This window comes from Barbus barbus (genome assembly GCF_936440315.1).
Source record: "Barbus barbus genome assembly, chromosome: 37".
Taxonomy (NCBI): Eukaryota; Metazoa; Chordata; class Actinopteri; order Cypriniformes; family Cyprinidae; genus Barbus; species Barbus barbus.
Window position 1 is genome coordinate 17,525,601 of NC_136715.1, and position 26,366 is coordinate 17,551,966.

Consider the following 26,366-nt stretch of genomic DNA (forward strand, 5'->3'; position numbering starts at 1 on the left):
TGACAAAAACAGGTTGTAGCGCCCTATGTTCCAGTCAGAGCTGGAGAGTGACACACACACTTATTCATGGGTTTTTTTCTTTGTATTACATTATTTCTTATAAATTGAAGTGACAAGTTGAACTAAAATATTTCACATGAATTTAAGAAAGTAATTATGTCCCCATATTTTAAGTATTTCTCATTCAAGTCATAAAATGTATAATTTAAAATTGTTCTAAATACTAAAACTTTTCTATTAAACTAGATTTTCTTAGACTTTTGAACCCAACTGCATACACTCTTTCGAAGAAAGCCAGGTCATAATTTGTGCTAATCATTTGTGAAGGAGAGTAGGGTACAACGGGGCTAAAAAAAATGTGCTATTCACTGTGGCTAAAATGTATAATTGCAGAAAAAAAAAATCTTGTATTGAACATTAATGGAGCAACAGATTTCGTGTGAAAATAAATCATTCAAGTTAATTATTTTGTTTAAAAATCATATAAATGTATGAAGTGGCAAGGGGGACCTTTTACCCCACACACGGGGTAAAAGGCACACAGTATTGATACAATTACTTCAGCTAAAATAATGTTTTTTTAAAATAATGTCTAAGTTAAAGGAGCAATAGGTGACTGTCTTCAGAAACATTTTTTGTTATTCTGGTTGAAAGTCTCTTCACATCCTGATAGCAATCATTAAATTAAGTGGTCTAAATGTATTCATCTGTATTTATATATTCTGTGGAAGCTGTAGGACCAAGAAATGTTCTTTCCGGTGAATGACACATGATGCAGTCCAGCGGTTCCCAATTCCAGTCCTCACGGCTTGCGCCTCCTGCTCTGCATATTTTGAATGTCTGCTCAGTTAACACACCTGAATCAGATAACCAGCTCGTTAAAAAAAAGCTATGTGCATGAACTGTGTTCCGATTGACATGCTTCCTACACAGTGTTCATTGCTCCCTACTCCCTGAGCAGGCAAAATCCGTTGAAGTTTATTTCACTTCGGAACATTCACTCACGGATTTGCGCTACGCAGCATCTTCACACACAGATGAAACTTACTAGAGAAGTGTGAAGTGTAACATAATATACCTGTGTAAATAAATACAATTTAAATTCACGTCTCGCACACTTTAATGCTCTTTGTATGGACCATACACTTTGAACTGGAATCATGGCGGAATATCTGGTGATGTCCACTTCGCAGGGCACTTATGACTTACGGTCAAACAGAATAACCATTGGACATGATAAGATATACATATGAAATGTGCAGAATGGGTAGGGTGTGAGGACTGTAATTGGGAACCGTTGATGTAACCTATTGTAGTAATTTAATGTTATCTCTGGTATTCTACTCTTGAGCGTATGTGCGTTCAGGGGGCGTGGCTTTGGACGGCGATTGCAGGGAGGGCGGGACATTCACTTTCAGTGATATCAGGCTAAAGTTAGCATTTTCCGAGATCTCCTACTGCACCTTTACTACTTGTTCAAAACAATCACTTTAGCAAAGTTTGTACTATTTTCTGCTTATTTTGAAAAATTAAAGAATGATTTTTTGTTCAGTAAATATACTGTCATTAAAATGTTAATATAAAAAATATATATTTAAAATACAGAGACAAAAAATATTCTGAAAACATTGAAGGAGATCCAATAATAATTGAATATATATTTGATAAAGTAGTAACAACAAATTATATTTTATTATATGATATGATTAATATCATGTTTTTAAATATGAAGGTTTCATTCGAAACTTGGTGATTATCTCTAATATGGACACTCAACATAATATATGATATTTGAATCTGAATATCATGTCAACAAACAGTGTTGGGGAAAGTTACTTTTAAAAGTAATGCATTACAATATTGCGTTACTCCCTAAAAAAGTAACTAATTACGTTACTTAGCTACTTTTTATGGAAAGTAATGCGTTACGTTACTTTTGCGTTACTTTTTAAATATGAGCAGGGCTTGATTGTTTTTAATACAAGAAATTACATTAATACAAATGTAAAAGCCCTGTATCTTGTGAAGGAAAAGTAAATTCACGTCTGTAAAGTAAAACTCAGCATAAGAAGGTTTAACACTCTTCGGCAATAAAAAAACAATGAAGCACAATTGTTAGTTTATCTAAAGTCATTTTTTCTTATTAGTATGGTTGAACTGGATCATCAAAGGTCAGCAGCAAAGACATTGGTTAATAAAATGGGATTAGATACATTTGTGTTGTTTAACATATTTAATTATTACAGTTTGCGTCATATTCTGAGTTTGCATTTCACTGTTTTAATTCATTTTGATGAATACTAAATCTGTTTTTTGCGAGTGGGATGAATTCATGCACATTCACATTAAGATCTATAGTAACAGCATGCTCACACAGCGCACTGTCAGTCAATAAATGGGGAAAAAGTAACGGAGTGTCTATTTACACTAAGTGCAAATAGCCCATCTTGTTGGCAAAGGCTATTTGCACTAACTCCGCCCACTAACGTGTGATTGGGTTAGTCAACAATAAAAAAGAAATTAGTTCAACATCAGTTTCAGTGGTGTAGATGGTAAGGCGTATGCTTTTTGACACGATCGTCCCGAGTTCGAGACCACCTTTTGCCAAACATTTTTTTCTCCCTTTTCAAATCTCATATCGCATCAGAAAGGCATTTATTTTCAATAAAAATTAAGGAAATAATAAAAAAGTTGAAAATAAAATATCAGGTAGGGTTAGGGTAGGTGTAGGGAGGGCTTTATTGTCCCAATAAGGTGGCATCCATTTAATAAATTTGAATTAAAATTATAATTTACACTCAGTACGTTATTATTGCGTACTGTTTTATAATGTACTACAATACTGAGGTGCAGATAATTGCCACTATTTGCAATAAGTAGTATAAATAGCAGAAACTCTTGCTATTTTAACATAGTGTAAATAGAATCTATAGCTATTTGCACTTAGTGCAAATAGCCGCTGCCAAAAAGTAACTGGCGTTACTTTTTTGAAAAAGTAACTCAGATATTTTCTTGTAAATTAAAAAGTAATGCGTTACTTTACTAGTTACTTGAAAAAAGTAATATTATTACGTAACTCGCGTTACTTGTAATGCGTTACCCCCAACACTGTCAACAAATAGAAAAGCCAGCCATCTATTAATTATCATGTTAATTACTGTGCCTTTAGCCCCAACAACAGCGGTACTTTTTTTACCCCAAATACCATACTTTACATATTCTTTGACTATTTAAAATCTGTTGCTTTAATTATCTTAAAACTGAAAATCATAAAGAAGACATTTCTCTCAAAATATATGCCTTAATTTTAGCGATTCTCATTTGCTACTCTTTCATGAACACCAGATTCAAGGACTTTCAAGGACTTTTTAAAACACCATTTATTTTATACTAAGTATCTATCAAATTCACACCCCAGCATATGTAGCATCATGAAAGACCTCCTACAGTGCTTAACATTTCAAGATACTTTAAAAATGAAACTAAAACTGCCAGTAGGTGGCGGCAAGTCACTGAGTTTCTCACTGAATCATTCATTCAATTGATTCGTTCGAATGGCTGATTCATTCAGGAATGAAGCAAGTGACTCTCTTCATGAATGGGTAATTGAATCAGATTCATTTAAAAACACGTTAATTCATAAATTAAACAAGCTGTGTTTGAATGGAGGTGCACAGCTGCTTAGCTGTGACTTTATTTGCAACTATTTTCGTTGACGAAATGAAGCAAAATCAGGCAACAGTGTTGTAGTCAGACAATGCAAGTCACTTAATATTAATTTCTTGTTTAATGAACTGTTGTATTAAATCAATTAATCTGTGCCCTCTGAGTTCAGCGCACTCGTTACATAAGCAAGCACATCACTGGGAAATTGCTCAAAGTGGGCCAGGACAAAAAAAACATGTTAAAATGTATAAATGTACTGACATATTCTCTCACACAGAATCCTCATCAGAAAATTAAAACACTCCAAAGACAGCCCTTTATACTTCCAAGTAATTAACAAATAAACATCACATGATGCAATTGCACATGACACACACACACACATCAAGAACACATGTATAAAAGAAACATTATGTATGCTACAGGTACCAACATGCCATCGGGACACTCGGGCACAAAAGCAAATAAAATATAAATATACTAAATGTGAAGTCCAAATCAATTTAAAAAATGTGAGTCGGAACAATACCTGCACAGCACAAAGAGAATACATCCGAAACTCATAAATTTAAAAGAAATGGAGAAAAGTCACTTAGGTGTTAATCAGGGCTGCCAACTTTTGAGTTCAATTTGGAGTGAGAATTTAGCAGGTTATATATAGCCTATATGTTGCAATGCTGCAAAACTATTACATTTTTACCACACTGAGAATAGCAATGTACAGTGAAAGAATTGCAAGATTTACTAGTCATTAGCTACTATTATAAATAATTGCAACTGCATTTTAAAAATATTTTGACATGAAATTCAAATATTTGTCTATTAATATATTAGTCTGCATTGCTTGAAGATCTGTTTTGAGAATTTATATTTTTCTCCCATTCGAAAATAAATCCCTCATTCATCAGGGATTTATATGTCACTCCAGAAACTTTGCTGCTTGTATAGGGTATATGGCCATTAGTAGCACGAAGAACAAAACTTTTATTCAAATTCTGAAGGGATTATATTTAGCCTTGAAAGTGCACAAATAGCCTTTACTTTCTAATCACTAAAAAGATGTCACTTACTTCAGTTCATCGCAATCTCACAAAGTTCCTTTATAATCAATGATATTTACATCGTGCTGTGGGAGGATTCGCAAGCGTATGGGAAAAAAATCTGGTGTTTAAAGAGTGAACGCAATGGCCAGTCACAAGGGTTCATGAAATCAACAGATATGTCTGTGATTGGCTACATCGCTCAGCGCTATGAAAACACATAAATAGAATCTTTTGGTGATATCCAGAGCGCAAACACAAATGCGCACAGGAGCCTTTGCCAAATCTGTTCCGCCGATATCCTATTATTACAGTTTTAACTGAAGGTGCTTTTGACTGTGTGAGAAAATTAATGTGTGGCATGAAACTGTGAGAGCATGAGAAAAGTGTCAATTGCGTGAGTCTCGCTGAATGCGTGAGAGTTGGCAGCCCTGGCTTAATGTACCTAAGATATAAGTAAGATCTATTAAAGGGATAGTTTACCCAAAAATTAAAATTCTGTCATTAATTACTCACCCTCATGTCATTCCAAACCTGTAAGACTTTTGTTCATCTTCAGAACACAAATTAAGATATTTTTGATGAAATCCAAGAGCTTTCTAACCCTGCATAGGTAGGTCCAGAAAGGTAGTATTGGCATCGTTAAAATAGTCCACATCAGTGGTTTAACCTTAAACCTTGTATCACACGTATGCGTTGTGATACTCTCGTGAACACGCATCGAAAAATTACACGGAAGAGAGGAAATTGTTGAATAAAGTTTTTTTTTTTTTCTGTGCACACAAAAAGTATTTTCGTAGCTTCATTACATTAAGTATCTGCTCCAAACCATTCAAAATGTATAACAATTTAAGGTTAAACCACTGATGTCACATGGACTATTTTAACGGTCAATACTACCTTTCTGGGCCTACCTATATTACCTATGCAGGGTTAGAAAGCTCTTGGATTTCATCAAAAATATCTTAATTTGTGTTCTGAAGACACAGGAGCTATGTTCACCACACAAAGCTGATATGAATAATATGAATATATGACATGAATTCTGAAACCATAGAGTATGTAGCAATTTTATGATGCTTTTATGGTGTTTTTGCATTTATTTGTAAGCTTGAAAGTCCCAGTTCATTGTGGGGAAAGAAACAAAACAAAAAAAACAGGGCTGTGTTTGCCAAACGCATCGTAAGCTTAAAGGGATAGTTCATCCAAAAATTAAAATTTTGTCATCATTTACTCACCCTCAAGTAGTTCCAAACCTGTATGAATGTCTTTGTTCTGCTGAACACAAAGGAAGATATTCTGAAGAACGTGGGAAACAGAGCAGTTCTGGGGCACCATTGACTTCCATATTTTTTTTCTATGGAAGTCAATGGTGCCACAAAACAGCCTGGTTATATACTTTCTTCAGAATATCTTCCTTTGTGTTTGGCAGAACAAAGAAATTCATACAGGTTTGGAACTACTTGAGGATGAGTAAATGATGACACAATTTTCATTTTTGGGTAAACTATCCCTTTAAAAACATTGTACACCCATTGAAACCAATGGCGCTATGATCAACTTAGTCTTACAATGCTTTTGGGAAACACAGCCCAGAACTTTCTTAAAATTTCTTCTTAAGTTCCAAAGAAGAAAGAAAGTCATACTGGTTGGGAAAGACCTGAGGGTGAGTAAATAATGAGTAGTTGGCATTTATTGTTGAACTATTTCTTTAATTTCTGTTTTACAGCTTGAAGATTTGTCTTTAAGCCCATTTCCTTTCGTTTTGTCACTGGGGCTGTAAATCCTTTACTTTCTTTCAAGCCAAGACAACGGCTCAGCCACAGCGATGGGGTCTCCTGGGTGACCATGCAAAGATAAGAAGCGATTTTCACTCAATAGTAGGAATTAGAGACTAATAATCTTTATTAAAATCTGTAGCAAATGTCTCCCTTCACACACATGCGCATGCAGCCGGAGGGAGAGACTGAGAGCTGACTCAGAGCTCAGCGTATTTCTGTCTGCGTATGTGGGGGTGGATGCCTGTGTGCACATGTGCATATGCATGTTCCATATGGACAGAATGGCAGGTTCTGACACCTATTAGGATTTGATGAAGCTTACACATACAAGTGTCTGTAGATGTACACACACATCAGGAAAAATCACAAGCACTCGCTGGCATAGTAGTGCCACTAATTGTCATGCTGGTATCTCATAACTCAACTTTTTCAGTTTTTTTTTCTGACAGCGCAGACGGAGAAACATCTCCCTCCACTCAGCAACGTGTTGTACAGTGTGATTCATCATTTCATCTGAAACAGAAACTGATGCTGTGTAAAATTTAAAAAGGATTATATAAATTAAATACTTGTATTCAACCTCTTAAAATAATGGGATGTTTTAGGATACTTAAGTTACCATTAGTGCTGTAAAAATTTACGTTTTCAGTTTAAAGCATTACATTTTTTTTCTTTTATGCATTTTTTTTATAGATAGGAGAGTGCAGAGAGATGACAGAAAAGCACTAGGAGGAGAGAGGGAGTGGATTCTGCAAAGAACTTCAAGTCGGGAATCGAACTCGGGTGCTGTGAGCGCAGCTGCACTGTGCTCTTTAATTGCACGCACAAATGCGGTGGCGCTTACTGCATATAATTTCATATTAAAGCGCATTGTCATAGTTATGTCATCAAGTCAGGAAGTTACCGGAAAGGTGATTAAAGATGCCTTAAAACTGTGCATGCATAAATATTTGTCACATTTAAGAACATGTCTTTGAAATGCAGTGGATTTCAAAACTGTCCTGAAACACCCCAACACTGTTTTCCTCATCTAACACACCCGATTCAACTTGTAGGCTCATTAGTAGTGACTTTAAGACCTGAAGTTGGTCAGAAATGGTAAAAAGTGTCACATCTGCATCATGTTCAGCAGTGGTAGCTCTTAAAGTAATAGCAGCCAAAAATCCAAATAACCCAGCTGTTGCGATGTCTGTTAAATCCCCCCAAAAAAAGAAAATCAATAACTTTTGTAGCTTTAAGGAATAATCTATATTTAAAGTAGAATTTAGTGTTTGATAACTTTATTTTCTGTATATTTCCTACTTGCTGAAGAGCACAGGTAAATATGACGTATTATTAAGGGTATATGTGAAGATTGTTTTAAGTTCACTTAAATTAGAAGTTGTTATTTTTTTAAAGTCTAATAACTGTTAAAAAGACTAGCTCTCAATTACACTGTAATGTTTAATGGTATTGGTATCAGTGATACTGGCCTTCAGTCATACAAACATGCCATGCAACAAATATTAAATATATACTGTCTTTATGTTGTTTATACAAAAATTTGGAGATTGATTGTGAAATTAATGCAATATGAAAGTTTATTTAAAAACTTTAATGTTAGGTGTGATTAATCAAGATTAATCCCAACTATTTTTTTTTTATATTTAGAAAAAATGTGCAAATAATTAGTCATTTTTAAATCAATTGACAGCTCTAGTTACTATACAGTTTACATATAAGAAAAAGGTAGCAAGATACACATAACCTTTTGCATATATGATTAAAGACAAATTTGGCAATGTAATCCATTTTCCACTAATCTTTGAATACCAGAGAGAATTTAAATAGTTTGTCTTAATTCTGAAAAGTATATCTGTTGTTTTATTATTTAAAACTTAAAACTATTTAAGTATTCTTTTATTTATTTGGTCTGAAAAAAAAAAAAGAGTATGAACTTTTATGCTACTTCTTTACAACATCACTTGTTTTGATATTTCGTTAATGTGAGACATTCATTCACAGAGAATGGTTTAAGTTTGAGAATGCATTCAGGCATAAACAAGCATTTTTAAAGATTAGAAATAAAATGCAACGTGCACAGCAGACTGTTCATGACATATGCTCGCTTGTTTCAAGTATACCGAAAAAATGTTACTTATATAACTGTTGGGCAACAAAGTTGCATTGCAGTTTAACTTTTTGGAGTATGCCAAAGACTTTTACTCACAGATGAAGGTCAGTGAGAAAAAGGACATCTGTACATTCACCGTTGGTCAATGAAAAGCATCATCCCACGTGAACGACCTTTCCCTGGAGGTTTGTTCACTTAAATTCAATTATGTTCCGATACATGTCATCTCCTCCATCAGTCATTTTTATTTAGCCTGCAGCACATCCACCGCTGCTCCCGTGACCACAGTCAACGTTACATTTGACCTCCCTGAAAGCTCTACACGAGAGAGGGCTGTAAGATGGCTGACCAGCCGTACTCTCGTGGTTTCAATTAGGTCCCATGGGCACCCACTGACTGATGTGGGTAATGGCCTTGGATATGGGCAGCCACAGCGAGGGCGGCTTTAAGATGTTGCATAAAGCCTGTGTAATTTACCACACTCAGAAGTTACACTCGCACAGCCGAGCATAAATCAACAAGCCTTGGCTTTCAGAGCACACGACCTCTCTCATCTGGAGCTACGGTGTCATACCATCTGCCGCCAGCAGGGGGAACACTGACGTCATGTGCTTGCAGCTGCTTTTGATGGTTAAATCCCCAGCAGAAGCATGAGACTGAGAAGACTAATGAATATCTCAGGCACAAAAGATTGTGTTTCAGAGCTTAGTGGAGACATAAGGATTAACACACATAAGGAATAAATCATAAAGCTTGAGAGACACTAACAGAATAGTAGTATAATCGGTTTCTGAAATAGCGAAAAAAGACAATCATGTGAATGTCATTAAAGATCTCAAGGTGAGAACCTAAACCCTATAAGTCAGTAACACTTCATAACATCATTAAACAATGCTTAAAGAGATGGTTTGCTCAAAAATATATTTCTGTCATCACTTACTTAACCTTATGTCTTGCCGAGCCTTTATGACCTTTCTTTCTTTTATAGAATACACAAGAAGATAACTGAATAATGTCCAGAGATTGCCCCCCACCCAATAAACAAAAAACAGTTTAAACATTCTTATAATCCAAAGTGGAAAGTGAGTTTTTATTTTATTTTTTTAATGTTTTAAAATTTCATTTTAGTTTTATTTATTTAGTTAGTTAGTACTGTTTCTTTAACACATCAGTATATCGTATATATTAGATTCATGCCATTTCAGTATGTGTAATAACTAAAGGTCTGTTTTGCATTTTAATGGAGATCAGGGATGGGTGTTATATTTTTGCCTATAATGCATAAAGGCTAATTTGATTTTTGCATAGACACATAAGTCTTGGTTACAAAACACACACACACACACACACACACACACACACATACACACTTTGTTTCTGTAAATTGTGGGGACTTCCCATCGACTTCTATTACTTTTATACAGACCAAACAATATTTTTTATCCCCTATTTTCTATTTTTTAATAAATTTTCCCCTCACGGTCCCCACAACGTGACATTAACAAGTGCACACACACACACAAAATGGGAACCTTCTAAAAATGTGAATTTAAAAATTTTATTATTTATGAAAGAAAGAACATGTAAGAGACAATATGGGAACCTGACAAAACCCTGCTTCAGGAAAAATGTAAAAAGTAAAATAAAAATAAAATATTGAACCATTATTTTTGAAAGGATGTATGCAAAATTTTATATTTTTAATAATTTTTAATTACAATATATATTTTTTAATTATACATATTTAATTAGATACATAAGTAGAGCAGAATGATTCTAAAATAGATACAAAAAATAAATAAATCTGCTATATCATAAATAAATATCTAAAATATAATGCATATTACATCCTACTACTACTACTACTAATACATTAATTAACTTCCTACTATAATTTATTAATATTTGAATGTTATTATTGATAGTCATTATGAAGTATTGCTAATGGCAGAAAGTCTCTCTCCAGGTTACGTGAGTGATTTGAAGGCTGTAAGCAATGATATTGTATGAGGCTGAAGAAGGCTGTCTGTTGACAGCTACAGTAAGTGCAGTAGGCGTTGTTTCTGGCCCAGGGCTTACCTGAGGCTGAGGGCATGGCCATGGGGATGCAGGGTCTTCCCTGCCCCATGGCAGGGGCAGAGAGCAGCATTTTCGCTAAGGAGGCAGAGATGGGCTGAACCAGCAATGAAGCCAGGTTGTGGCGACTGTCTCTTCCGGCTGTGAACAGAAACAAAGTAAAAACAACTGTAGTTCTTATTTTAGAAAGGCTTTTACAAAGCTATATCAAAATGAAAACACTAATAACATCATTCCATCCTCAGAATTTCACCCTCAGTATGCCATTTGCATTGATCATGACTTTGTGAGCATTTAGATCGTGTCATGGGGCTCTTAACGCCACACATGAGCAAAGCAATTGCCCAATCAAAGAGTTTTTCTATTGGTTAACACCTCCGCTGAGCCTTCTCACACATCTTCATCTAGGAGGGCAGATGAACAGCATTAGTCCGTTACGTGCTGCATAAGTATAACTGCAGTGGGGCCACGCGAAGATGCGTTTAGTGATGTGACGCGAGCAAGGGGCCGGCGAGGAGGTTCGTAATGTGCCGTAAATCAGACAGAAAAGAGAAAGGAGCACTGAGAGGGACCTGCACAGCCAGGCAGGGACATATCAAAGCACTTGCTGTTGATGGCAGCTCACAGGCAGCAAACTAATAGGCCTGGAGATTTTAAGTTTGAAGAAACGGTTTCTAGCAGGCCAATGGGGATTTATATGGACGAAATGCTCCATTGATTCAGCCTCATTAAAATGGCGAAACGGTGAGCCTAATCCTGCTTTAGGAGCAAATTTATTTAGGAGCTTCAATTTTCCAGCAGCGCTTCCAAACTGGTCGGATGGGGTACAGTCATCCACGAATAACAATCAGTAGACCTTTCTGTTACACAACTCTCTATTACCTTCCACTGATAAATGTATTCACAGGCCGCAATTATTTTACAGCGGTTATGCGGGAATGAACGCAGAGGAAGGTCCCCTCAAAATCAGCTTACTATTTTCTTGGTCATAGGGGGATACAGGAAGTGATTATTGGGTTTTGAGTGGGGCTTTTGAAGTAACACTGTACTGTAAGTGCAATTATCTGCCCAAAGGTCACAGGGGTCAAAGCTGTGTTTAGAGAGAGATGATTATCTCAACTCATTATCTTTAACCTTCTAAATGTGATTTAATGTTAATGAATGTGTTCATAAATATGATGAAACATATTAAATATAAAAATCTACCTTTTTTAAAATATCTATCCATCCACTCATCCATCCTGTAGATTTTAAACCCAGAAGGCGAACATAGTGCAAAAAAAGCTACAAATTATGCGGTTTTCGCCTACAAATAAAATTAAAGCCTTGTCTTCTATGATGCGCAACTCAAACACTTCTGTTAAAATCTCAGAAAATGTAGTTTAGTTTAGTTTCTTGACTCAAATCAAATAGCGGTGCAAATCCAGGCACACTTGAACCCTATAGCAGCTGGAGAGTGAACTGAATAAAATGGAGGTTTTGAGAGACATAAAGTGAGAACATTTTGCAATTTAATACTTTAGGGACATGTCTAGAGACATCATTGATGTACCTTCCAATTTTTTTTTACCAGCCTAAAAGAGTACTTTGCTTCATCTTGATAAATAAAATACTAACAAGGTTATGGTCAATAGCCCACCTTTCCTGTTAGTTCTATTTGCAGCACTGCTAAAACTGAACACAAACAAGTTTAAAAGTACAAGATGCCCTCAAAACCCATTAGGTCGTTCTCCAGTTGGAAATATTACAGCTTTGGAAATAAAGTAGTCCTCACCTTCATGAGCTCTTCATGAAAGAGTGTGTGCACTCAGTCTGTAGATACTGCACAAAGGAGAGAAGGCTACTATAGTAGAGTCCGAACCACTGGGGTGCATGAGAGGAACATTTAATATTCACATGTCAACTAACATGTTGGACTCTCAGTAAGAATGATTCATGATGCCAGTGAAATACGCACAAGATCTCCTCTCCATCTTAGAAGCACAGATGTGGGCTGCATGCAGAAGTTATGAGGGGCTGTGTGTCTTTTTCATTTTCCAGTGGTGGTGACACCCATTTGTTTTAGCCTGTCTAGCAGAGTGCCTCATTATTTGTATATTCTTCCATACTTTATTCTATTTTAGTTTGTAGTGAACCTAAGGTTGAAAAAGACTCTTTACAACACTTGCTCACCAATGGATCCTTTGCGGTGAATGGGTGCCATCAGAATGAGAGTCCAAACAGGTGATAAAAACATCACAATAATCCACAAGTAATCCACATGACTCCATGTTGTGATTGTGATAAATCCATCATTAAGATCTTTTTCACTTCAAACAAGTCCTCTATCCATTATATTGCTTCTTCAGTGAAAAAGTTGTCTCGTCTGAATCAGGAGAGAAATATGCACAGGAAACAGTCTGGTTCTAAACAGTTATAAACAAATATATCAATGGGTTTTGATTTGAGAGGACAACAGAGGGATAGACATTTAAACTGGTGGAAGCATTATTATGGATTATGGAATCTTGTGTTATTTCGGCCAAGGTTAAAACACCCTAAAGATGGATTTGCTTCAAACACAAACACACAACTTTTTCCTTCACAAAATGTTAACTGATGGACTGGAGTCATGTGGTATACTCATGGATTAATATGAAGTTTTATTATCAGCTGTTATAACTCTGATTCTCATCCATTTACAGCAGTTCCACTGGTGGACAAGCGATGTAATGCTAAATTTCTCTAAATCTGCTCCAAAGAAGAAACAAACTTATCTGCATCTTTCATGGCCTGAGGGTAAATTTTAAGCAAATTTTCACTTTAATATTAGCATTACATATTTTAGCATCCACTAACTGTAAAAATCCAGGGCTCTTTGAAGAAGAAAAAGAAAAAAGTTATATATTTCAATGATGATATAAAACTCTAAAATATGCATGCAAAGTGACACACAGTCTTTCCAACATTTTGACATGCTGTACTGTACTTCACACCACCTTTAAATATTGCTGCTTCATTTCAATCACACAAAGTAAGTTCCCTTATTCCACACAGAATGTGAACTTTGTGCAGTACACAGATTCATTCGCTGTGAAGGACTGAAATCCTGCAGTGCCCGCAAGGTCCCCCTGCTCAAGAAAGCACATGTACAGGCCCATCTGAAGTTTGCCAATGATTCAGAGGAGAACTGGCTGAAAGTGTTGTGGTCAGATGAGACCAAAATCCAGCTCTTTGGCATCAATTTAACTCGCTGTGTTTGGAGGAGGAGGAATGCTGCCTATGACCCCAAGAACACCATCTCCACCGTCAAACATGGAGGTGGTTTTCTGCTAAGGGGACAGGACAACTGCACCGCATTAAAAGGGACGATGGACGAGGCCATGTACTGTCAGGGCCAGGGCATTGAAGCCTGCCAGGGCATTAAAAATGGGTCGTAGATGGGTATTCCAGCATGATAATGACCCAAAACACATAGCCAAGGCAACAAAGGAGTGGCTCTGGAGTGGCCTAGCCAGTCTCCAGACCTTAATCCCATAGAAAATCTGTGGAGGAAGCTGAAGGTTCGAGTTGTCAAACGTCAGTCTCGAAACCTTAATGACTTGGAGAGGATCTGCAAAGAGGAGTGGGACAAAATCCCTCCTGAGATGTGTGCAAACCTGGTGTCCAACTACAAGAAACGTCTGACCTCTGTGATTGCCAAAAAGGGTTTTGCCACCAAGTACTAAGTCATGTTTTGTGAAGGGGTCAAATACTTATTTCACTCATTAAAATGCAAATCAATTTATAACTTTTTTGAAATGCGTTTTTCTGGATTTTTGTTGTTATTGTTTTTCTGTCTCTCACTGTTCAAATAGACCTACCATTAAAATTATAGACTGATCATTTCTTTGTTAATGAGCAAATGTACAAAATAATTTATTCAAATATTTTTTTTTTCCCACTGTATGTGTAATTTCGGTATGTTGGTGTCACAGACCGGCCAGGCTCTCACCCCAGCCAATCACAATGCACACCCTCACCTGAGTTCTAATCTGAACACCTGAACGTCATCTTCACCTCATCACGCCTCACTATAAAGCCACAGACCTCACCTCAGTCTAATGTCCGGTCTCGTTCCAACGAAGTGGACTCAACGCAAGTATATGCTGATTCTTACCTGTTACTTACCTGCCTGTGAACTTACCTCTTGTTCTCTCTCCGAGTGTTGTCCTCCGTGTCCTGGATCCCAGTTTGTCATTCCCTCTACGTCATGACGATACGTCGAGGCGTGTGGCGTCAAGCAATCCACGAGCTCTTGTCAATCAATAACACGATTCAGCCCGAGCACCATTGTCTCTCCTCAAGATCACAACTTCAGTCACTCATCCTGGAAATCCCTTGACCATACTCCTCTGTACAATAAACCTTACCTTTTATATATATTCCCGTGTGTCTGTCTGCTTCCGTAACAGAAGACCAGACCAACACCAACCGTACAGATGAGTAGCCCGGATCTGTTTCAGAAGCTCGTGGATCACCTCCGACGAGTTCTTGCTCCAGCATCACCTCCAGCACCGCCGAGCACATCTGAGGAAATCGACCCAGCCCCTGAACCCATAATCCCAGAGAAGATCTTCGCATGCCCCATCCAGTGGAACTCTGGACCCGCAACTCCTGCCAATGCTTCCACTGCCACTCTGCCGGGCTGTCCTCCAGACAAGCAGTACATCCCCAGATTGCAACGCACTACCATCATCTCTGGGCACTGGCCACCCAGGGACCAACAGTACCCTCTCGCTGTTGAAGGATCAATACTGGTGGCCCAGCATGGCCAGGGATATGAGAAGGTTCGTTCAGGGATGCGCTAGCTGTGCCATGACCAAGAACCCTCGTTACCTACCAGCAGGCAAACTCCTCCCGCGGCCCGTTCCCACTCGTCCATGGTCGCATCTAGGAGTGGACTTCGTGACGGACCTACCTGCATCCGATGGAAATACCTACATTCTGGTCATTGTGGACAGATTTTCCAAGTCCTGTAGACTAATTCCCCTCAAGGGTCTTCCCACGGCCATGGAGACGGCAGAAATCCTCTTCAATAATGTCTTCAGGTATTTCGGCATTCCTGAGGATATAGTATCAGATCGTGGTCCACAATTTATCTCCCGTGTATGGAAGGGTTTCTTCAAGCTCCTAGATGTGACCGTGAGTCTGTCATCGGGCTATCATACACAGACGAATGGGCAGACAGAGAGGAAGATCCAGGAGATCGGCCGCTTCCTGCGAACCTTCTGCCATGGCCACCAGGACTCCTGGAACCAGTTTATTGGCTGGGACGAGTACGCCCAGAACTCTCTCCGTCAAGCTGCTACTGGACTCACTCCCTTCCAGTGCGTGCTCGGCTACCAGCCACCCTTATTCCCCTGGTCCGGGGAACCATCGGAGGTACCTGCCGTTGACTACTGGTTCCGGGAGAGCGAGAGGGTCTGGGACGACGCTCACCATCAGCTCCAGCGAGCAGTGTGCAGGCGCAAGATGACAGTAGACCTTCGGAAGTCCGAAGCCCCACAGTACCAACCGGGACAGAAGGTCTGGCTGTCAACCAGGGACATCAAGCTGCGTCTGCCCTGCAAGAAGCTGAGTCCCAGATATGTTGGTCCCTTCACCATCGTAAGGCAATTCAACCCAGTCACCTATCAACTGCAGCTACCCTCACAATATCGTATCCACCCCACATTTCACGTGTCCCTCCTTAAGCCTTATCACTCACCTGTCTTTTATTCCACAGAGCCTGGTCCGAGCGAGGAATCCCCTCTCCCACTGATTCTGGAGGACAGCACGGTGTATAAGGTGAAGGAGATCCTGGACTCCCGGCGTCGTGGTGGTCGCTTGGAGTATTTGACTGGGAAGGTCACGGTCCAGAAGAGAGATCGTGGGTTCCCAGAGACGATATTCTAGACCCCTCGCTTATGGAAGATTTCCATACGACCCATCCTGGACGTCCAGCCCCTAGAGGAAGAGGTAGGCCACCACGACGTCGGATCTTTCGGCTCTCTGGAGCGGGCCGTGGAGAGGGGGGTAATGTCACAGACCGGCCAGGCTCTCACCCCAGCCAATCACAACGCACACCCTCACCTGAGTTCTAATCTGCACACCTGAACGTCATATTCACCTCATCACGCCTCACTATAAAGCCACACACCTCACCTCAGTCTAATGTCCGGTCTCGTTCCAATGAAGTGGACTCAACGCAAGTATATGCTGATTCTTACCTGTTACTTACCTGCCTGTGAACTTACCTCCTGTTCTCTCTCCGAGTGTTGTCCTCCGTGTCCTGGATCCCAGTTTGTCATTCCCTGTATGTCACAACGATACGTCGAGGTGTGTGGCGTCAAGCAATCCATGAGCTCCTGTCAATCAATAACACGGTTCAGCCCGAGCACCATTGTCTCTCCTCAAGATCACAACTTCAGTCACTCATCCTGGAAATCCCTTGACCATACTCCACTGTACAATAAACCTTACCTTTTATATATATTCCCATGTGTCCGTCTGCTTCCGTAACAGTTGGTTTCATTTAGGTAAGCAAGATTCATTTAGACAAAGATTAACTAATGTCATTATGAAGAAAGTAGAAGTCAAGGTAATACTAACTCACAATTATACTTCACTATACAGTGCAAACATCAACACTTCCATACAAAAAAAAAAAAAAAAGAAACACTGAAGTGATCCAAAATAACTGCGAGAACATCAATTTTTTTGAGCAAACAAGCCTCCCAGGAAGAGTTATTTGCTGAAGTACGATTACCCACAGGGCTTAGACTCATTCCCTCCACACAGAGATGCTCATGAGATATATATTACACGCCTGCGGTGGAGCCATATGTGCAGTGTTCAGATTACAAACACTGCAGTAGTTCACATACAAACTTACTCATTCAGTCCTGATCTGTTACAAATCAAATCTGTGAGAATGACAAACTCATGTCGATAAACAGCAGGGACTGCTTTCATCCTTAAGGGTGAAGAGTAAGAACTTCAAAATATCATATTAACATACTACTGGACAGAAGTTCAGTGTGCAGTACACAGTCCATGCACATGTATTTATTATACATGAAAAAGTAGCAAGAAAAGCTAATTTTGCTATGTGTCTGTTTAATCTGTGTATTGAGATTTTTTAAATAAACATTATATAGCAGATTGGACATAATTTGAGATTAAATGTGATACAGTTTAAACACATATATACTGTGCAGTCCTGCAATATTTTGTTTACAATACAGCCATAATCTTGTTTTGTGAGTCATTTAAAGGAAATTAAATTTATCTCTCCTTATTTTTTTCTTTGCTTTAAGATATGACATGGAGACGGAGATTTACATGCAAATTTAATTTTCAAAAACGCAGGCCATTCATTTCCATAAGAACAATGGCAGCAGTTTTCACGCAGAGAACTCACTCATCTCTCTTGAGTTCAAGTGACTGTCCAGACTTTCTTACATCCCTTCAAGTCTTTCATGTGCAAAACCTGAGGTCACACAACCATAAATTTGCTCATTGTTCTAAACAGCCACATGCAGAGACTACAGCAACTTGACACTTAAAAAAGACTAGCATGCGATCATGGGCAATATTACATTATATAATGCTTTCCTGGAAACTGAATGATGCATTAATGGTGATGCTTCTTATCAATTAACATCCTCTTTTTGCTTTTGTCTTGAGTATATTTTCTTTTTGAGAAGATGAAAAGATATTTTATGATAATGAAAGTGGCTTGAGCTACTTGCGGCATATTTGATTATGTTTGAATATATTATAAAAAACGCTGCACAATTACAACAATCTGTAGTCAAACATGATGTTAAAGACATGGAATAAATTACATTTAAAAAACCAATGGAAATGATCTTGATCTTCTAGGAAGATGCTGTCATTGAATTCGTGCCCTATATGTAGGCAGCAAGGCAGCTCAACAGATCTGGACAATAAAGCTACTGAAAGGGACAAGATGTACAGATTTAGATTCTTGTCACTGTGCTTTATTCTGTTTCTAAGAATAGTCAGTACTTCTCAGTACAACTCATAGTAAAAACTGTTATTGAGAAAGAGAAAAACAGAAAGAGCAAGAGTGAGTGTGAGAGATACCGTAGTTGTATTGTAAATAGGCTACACACACTAACATCGCATCAGTCACATATCAAATGCTGCAGTCTCTGTCCCCCTTTAACAACCATTCACAAATCAAAAGAAGAGCTTCTGACCTTACAATGATCAAAGCAAAGTGAAGGATGTTGCATTTAAGTGAACATGAGGAAAAAAAAGGAAAAGCCTAAGGTTGGTAAGTGAGCGTACCATCACATGGAGGCACAAAATCTCTTTCCAGAACATTTGCATTCACTGTTCCTTGCAGCTGGAATGATAATCCCACCCTATATAATGTTTTTTTTTTTCTTAATAATTCTCTTACACTGATGATACAAATTGGCCCTGAATTCAATCATGCAAAGGCAATAATTTGATTGAATGAAACAAGATACAAATCAACCCAGAATTTAAATCCTGCATTACCAAATCTATGCCACTCAAACATTTTATAAAATAAAATAAAAATACATTTTGTTGCTGTTGTTGAAATGATATGGCCCCTAACATAAACATTTTTGGTCTTACATGGAGTCCCTTAACTCTGATGGAGATTCGGAGCTCATCAATGCTCATTTTCATTTCGCACAGACAGCAGTTTGAGTGTCGAAGACAACGTTTTGTTGTTTGTGTGGGTTTGTGAGTGACATTTGGATTTATGCAACTCAAGACAATTCTTGACGTCCAGATCCACAGCTGATAAAGAAAGTTGGAACCAGCAACTACCATTCTTCACCGAAAGAAACCTGTTATGAGGTGACATTGTTCCAATCTCTCTGGACCTGCTCGTCACGTTTCCAAAGGAAAGTGCCGATCTGACACAACAATACATTATGGAAAAATGCCATTTTTCAAAATAACCACAAATCTTCTGTGGCTGAAACCCAAGTTTCATTTATTAGATAAATGTATTTGTTCAGATCGTCCTTCAGATCTTTCCTCTGCTACAAAATCACACTCTAGATATGAGCAAACCAATCTATCATCTGTTATCCATTAAGCAGTATTCAGTGAATGTGTGTAGCTCCATTGCTCTACACCAGATGAAAAATTCACAGACGGCATCCATGCAGATGAAAAAACGGATGATGGCTCTACTATGTTTTTATGATTAGTTGCTGGAGTATCAGCAGACCTGAGGGACGGCACATTCTTGTTTAATGATGATAAGGATTTAATGACAGAATAATAGCTTCTCTCTTTGTGTTCTCACCTGCAGGAGCCTTACACAGCGCACAGATCATTGCATGCCCTCAATGTCACACATTTCCACTTAATTTCAAACAACAGAAGTTTGGTACACTGAAAAGCAACTTTTGAAATCATTTTCTCAGTAGGGTATGGTTTCTAGCTGCTTATCTACAGAGAAATACAAATTTTAAGATCTCAGTTAAGTTTGCCTCAGGACAAAATTGATCCTAATTAGCAGAAAAAGCCTTGCATCTGTGATGTTTCTTATTTTCCCCACAGTTATGATATCAGTAAAGCAATACCTCTTAAGGGTCTGACCACAAACGACATTCTTGCAAAGTTACATAACTTTTGAACAGAAATATCAACAAAATAGTAGCTACAGGAGTTTATTTGACCAAAAATGGTCAAAACAGTAATGCTTTGAAAAATTATTTAAATTTTTATATAAAAAAATATATAATTATTACTGTTTTTCTATTTTATTTTCTATTCCATTTCTATTACCGTTTCTATTTTAAAACATACATTACAAGTTGAGATTTTTTTTGCTTTTGAAGTAATCTCTTTCTCACCAAGGCTGCATTTATATGGTCCAAAATTCAGTGAAAACAGTTGTGAAATATTTGTACAATTTAAAATACCTGCTTCCTATCTGAATATATTTTAAAATGTAATTTATCCCTGTGATGGCAAAGCTGAATTTTCAGCAGACATTTCTCCAGTCTTCAGTGTCACATAATCCTTCAGAAATCATTCTAATATGCTGATTTGCTGCTCAGACAACATTTCTTCTTCTTATTCTTATTATTATTTTAGTTGTTGAAAACAGTTGTGCTGCTTCCTTGATGAATAGAAAATTTAAAATAACTTAATTTATTTAAAATAGAAATATGTTCAAATTACTTGCTAATGACAATATTATATATTCAAAAAGATGCATGCATAAGTGGTAGCAGATTGAATTGAAAGCATAGTTTTAGACCATAAGGCATCAAAGCAGAAGGCACATCTCACACCACTGTTGTTTAAACAGTCCATCTCCTTCGCTTTGTATAAACACACACACACACACACATCCCTGCTTAGAGCGAGTGTACCGACTTCTTCATTACTGCCCATTTGTGAGTTGGAGGCATGTGTAAATTCTGCTTCTGGCTAAAACCATAATCGCCTCATACTCAGCATGCTAAGATAGGAATGGATTCAGAACTAGAGGGCTCGAAGAGAGGCACAACTGTAAATTCTTGTCTGGTAAAATTATTCCCTATTTGCAGAGGCTAAACTGTGGCCATGTCTCTCAGGATATATGGCATGGGCCGGGCCCTGCAGTGGAGGTTCATGAGTGAGAGGTGGCTCGACAGCAGCAGCGCTGGACAAAAGTAAATAACATTAGGACTAGGTGATTCTATAAATACTGGTCCGACTTTCGCAGTACACTAAAAGCAGAGAAACAAGAGGCTTTTTCACTTATTTATAACACTAAAGCAGTGTTATTCAAACTTTCAGACCGTGCACAGTATATATTTCCAGAATCAAATTCAACTACAAATAGATCGAATAAATTAAATTATAAAATAAATGGTCCTGAACGCTTAACAAAATTCAATAAGTAGTGGAGGTCAGTATGTTTTACTGTCAAATTGTTTTTTTATTAATCATCAAGAAAACTGTCAGCTCAAAGAAATTAAAAACTACTTGACGTGTTAGTAACTGTGAGAACAAAGGAAAATGAATTGGTGGAGCTTGAATGGCTGCTATCTGTATTACTTTTGGATAAACTGAAATTATCATTAATAAGTCACAAACACTTCTGTGTAATTAGTTTTTATGTTAAAACACTGAATACTAATAAATCATTGAAAAGTTTGACATCAAGTATTATGTCAAAGAGGTTAATTAAGAATGATATTAACCCTTGTGTTAGTTGAAATTGGCTTTATGTTCTTTATGTTACCCCAAACCAAATGCTGCGTGTTTACAAATAATAATTCTACTCTTTTTATCTTCTTTTGTATTCCACTCATCTCTTCTACAAGCACTTAACTCATCCAAACCCATAGGCACTTACAATAATAAAGGCATTTACTATGTGAGCAAAGAAAGAAAGAAAGATAAAAGAACTAATTTCACTGCTCTAGCTTGTGTAATCTAGTTTGTATTTTAAAATGTACTGCAATATTGTTGGCTTTCGTAACAGATTGATTGTGATACTCCTATTTGTAACATGCTTTGGATAAAATCATCTCTAAAATGAACATGTTTTGATGAATTGTAAAACACATGTACAAAAAAATACCATAAAACTAATTCAAATAAACAACTGGAAGGCATGTACTGATACTGCATGCAAATTAATGAGAGCATGTTAGCATTCATTGCATTTATTCATGTTTTATACCTGGGGTCTCCAAGAGCTCATATATACATAATGTAAAATGTGTAATGTAGCATTTTTAAGTGTGGTTAAATTATGTTTATAACCAGTTCTCAAAAGTTTAGGAAAAATCCTGAAAAAATCTGATACTTAGTACAAGTGTGATTTTGAGCAAGTAAAAGGGGTCTTTCAAAGTTAGAGATTTTTTTTTTTCTCATTACCAATATTTTTTTGTGTACCCTACAGCACAATTGCAGCACTACAGAATCTGGCCTTGTGTAAAGCCCTTGGTGTGTGTACAGCTCTTTGGATTTCATCGCGTTCCTTTCTTGATGCAAAAAGGCAGACCTACAGCCATCTGACAGGGGCCACATTTCTGGCACGGTGGGAGTCCAAGGAACAGGACAAACCAAGCAGCCCTCCCACCCTCTGCAGATGAGATAAGATGGTCCTAGCCGGCCCAGGCAGGGGGCATCACCGACCTTCTGAACGAGATGAAAGGGAGCTTATGGCCTGCAGGGCTGTTGCCCACCCATCCTCCATCAAAAACACATCTAAACCTCCAAAATGTCATTCTCATGTTCCCAAATGCTTTGAGCGACAGTCTTTTATTTCAGTAGAAATCCTATAAAAACATTCTGTCTCATGATACATTGAAATTTTCACCGCATTCAGGCTTGAAATATAATAAAAAGACTCAAAAATGCATTACATCGGCGATGACGGGGGGACACGTGGTTCAAAATAAGACTGACATATTAATCATGCCAAATGGACAGAAGTGCCACTACTGAGAAAATGTAGCTGGCAGAGTAATTTCCTCAACTTAAGGCCCTTGTGCACTTTGGCAAAGGCACTATCGCTCTCATACAAAGAGCTGAAGAAGTAGAAGCAACATTTCCATAATGTTATTGACCAAGTGCCACATTTCTGTCTGGAGTGCAATGCACCCTCTGTTTTATTTGCATGTCTATTAGCTGGAATACCAATCAAATGATAGTGATGGTAGAAAAGGCAATTTTCAGCCTGAGTGCATTCCAAATGCTCATTGGTTTAAGGGCAGAAAGTAAAGAAAACACATGAGGATCAACTCTGAGATGCGGGAAAGGGCGTCACTGCGGTAAAGCATTCCTTTAATGAACGCTGTCTTAAAAAGCGCCTAGAGCCCAAGTAATCAAGCTACTAATCAAGTAAACGAACCACCGTTTGAAGTATAATTACGATACAAAAAAGTTCTGCAAATGTAATCATACGTTGCAGCACTTTATTCTCATTCTGTTGTGATGCTCTGTGTCTTTTCTGGGGAAAAAAGGGACCTAATAAGAGCAAAATAATGGATGGAAATGATAAAAAGCAGTATTGAGTTAAGTTAAGGACTGAACAACTAACATGAAGTTGCTAGCGGTAACTTTAGTGAATAAAAATCAAATTATGTCAACAAATAGCAACAGTTTCAAACAAATCAGCGAAACATTCTTTGCTGACAAACGCAGCTCTGACACTTTTGAATGTACAAAACTTTATGATTGTTCAGGTTTGCAAACTGAACTGCTTGTAAAAGCATTCATAAAGAAGGAGCTTTTTAACCTTGACCTATTACGTAGAGTATAAATCAGATGGAAATGGGATTAAATGTGTTCTGGTAAGTAAAACTTTGTTTACTTTTAATGTTTGTAGGATTTTTTTTTTTTTTCAAAGAAGCCTTTTATGCTCACTATGGCTGAATTCATTAAAAAAGCAATATTATGAAACACTAAAATTACATTAGTTGTGAGGATTTTTAGTGAATTTTTCTGACTGCATTATTACACCAGTAACTAGTGACAAGTGACTGTTTTTATGAGTCAACCATTGAATCATTCACTCAATCCTATTGGTTCAAAACACAGATTGATTCAGGCAGACAATAAATAGACAACTGTATTTTGGGGAGTTATGCTGTCTCTCCAAGTAACCTTGTCAGTTTCTCTTCAAACAGATCAGCTGCTCTTCGTGTAGGACAGTATTCATTGTTTACATCTATTAATTTTTTTTTTTTTACTCTTGGTGTGATTCCTGCATGAACAGAAGCAGTGGGAAATGACAACATGAAAAGAGAAAGTAAGAGGGCGTAAAACAGAGATACCCACAGGAGAAGTCAGACCGAGGGGAGAGATGGGACATATTGTGATGGTTTTGACTGACATTGCACAGAGGACGTTTCTCTTCCTAATAGCAGCGGTAAGCATTTGTTCATTAAAGACTCCTACATGTGTCCCATAGTTGCAGCGTATTTAAATAAATATGCAAATCACTACATTTCTATTCAAAGGCTTCTTTTCACTTCAACAATGTTTCTAAATAACCCAGGGGACACAATTCGTTCAATGTGAATAAAACCACCTGTCAGCAACTTGAAATTAACATGTAAAAATAGTTTGAAGTTCCCCACATATTTCGCATATCTTGTTCCTCAGATATGTGACCCTGGACCACAAAACCAGTCATAAGTGTGAATTTTTCCAAAATTGAAATGTATTCATAATCTGAAAGCTGAATACATAAGATTTCCATTGATTTATGGTTTGTTAGGATATGACTATATTTGGCTGAGATACAACTATTTGAAAATCTGGAATCTGAGGGTGCAAAAACTTAAAAATATTAAGAAAATCACCTTTAAAGTTGATCAAATTAAGTTCTTAGCAATGCATATTACTAATCAAAAATGAAGTTTTGATATTTACAGTAGGAAATTTACAAAATATCTTCATGGAACATGATCTTTACTTAATATCCTAATGATTTTTGGCATAAAAGAAATATCAATAATTTTGACACAAACAATGTATTTTTGGCTATTGCTACAAATATACCCCAGAGACTTAAGACTGGTTTTGTGCTCCAGGGTCACATATGTGCCTGGCTTTAAAGGTTAACAAAATTATGTAATCAAAAAGAAAATGCAACGAGCCAGCAGAGCAGAAGGCTAATAAAGAAAGCGATGTTTTTTATGCCAGCGATCCGTTTATGTCCTCCAGCACCTTATTGACTCATTTCCCAACCAGGAGGATGGGAGAATTTATCCAAAATAAACTAAATAAATAAGATAGAGTCATGGCTCAATAAAACCGCACAACACTTGTTCTCCAGAGGCCACAATTCAGGCACACAAAGCATTTCCTCTGATTGAATCAATGCGCTTAGCCTTCTCTTTTGATATTAGAGACAAATGTTTCCATGTGAGCCTTAAAGGCATCATGTTATTTGTTTTGTTTCATTCACAAATCTTAAGCAAACAAGATCCTGGAACGTCTAAAGCCAGGTGCACGCCGTTTTTTTGTACATCTTGATTGTTGTTTGTCAAACTGTACACTGTGACCAAGGCCATCACAACAACAACACTCTCAGAAAATAAAAAAAAGTCACTCAGAACCCTTTCAAAGTACTAATATGTACTAATAACTAACTAATAAAGTACTCATCTTTTTATAAATTCATTTTTACATTCATTCTAAGGTTTGCAGAAATTTGCAAAACTGCACACAACTTTAAAAGGTCAACAATGTTTTAACACTAAAATCATGTTAACACACTGTCACGTGCCGCGTGTGTTTTGTTTTGTTTTTCTCTCTCTCCCATCTCTGCTAATCTATCTTGAGTTCTGTCGTCATTGCTCCTAGGTCTCTGCTGAATGGAGGAGACCGTTGTCAATCATCATTTAGGACGTCGTGTCTGCAGCCAATCCGGAGTCATCCTGCTGTTTAAAGCTTCCCCGGCGTGTCACGCTGGAGGGGTTCAGTGTGTGATTAGGTGTTCTGAGTTGAAGCCTGTGTTAGAGTTTGTGGTCTCTTGTTGTGATGGTGGGAGCTTAATGCTTGTTGCTGTATTATTGAGATTCTGAGTGCCTTTTACGATAAGGGTTCATTGTTCTTACTTTGATTGAGGAAATGAGGAACAGTGTAGGTATTGCATACATGCATACAGCTAACAGGTGTTAGACACACTAGATAAGAGGTGAGTGCCGTTTTCTG

General features: G+C 37.6%; 1 protein-coding gene across 1 annotated transcript in view; it reads right to left on the bottom strand.

Annotated features, from left to right (window-relative positions):
- LOC306857037 (inactive N-acetylated-alpha-linked acidic dipeptidase-like protein 2) overlaps positions 1 to 26,366 on the bottom strand; it is a gene marked incomplete at both ends in the record, with an annotated part of 254,287 nt that overhangs the window by 88,722 nt on the left and 139,199 nt on the right. The window contains one exon of the mRNA XM_079396683.1: positions 10,680 to 10,817. Coding sequence (XP_079252809.1) covers positions 10,680 to 10,817 — 138 coding nt within the window. The remainder of the gene's footprint in view (positions 1 to 10,679; positions 10,818 to 26,366) is intronic.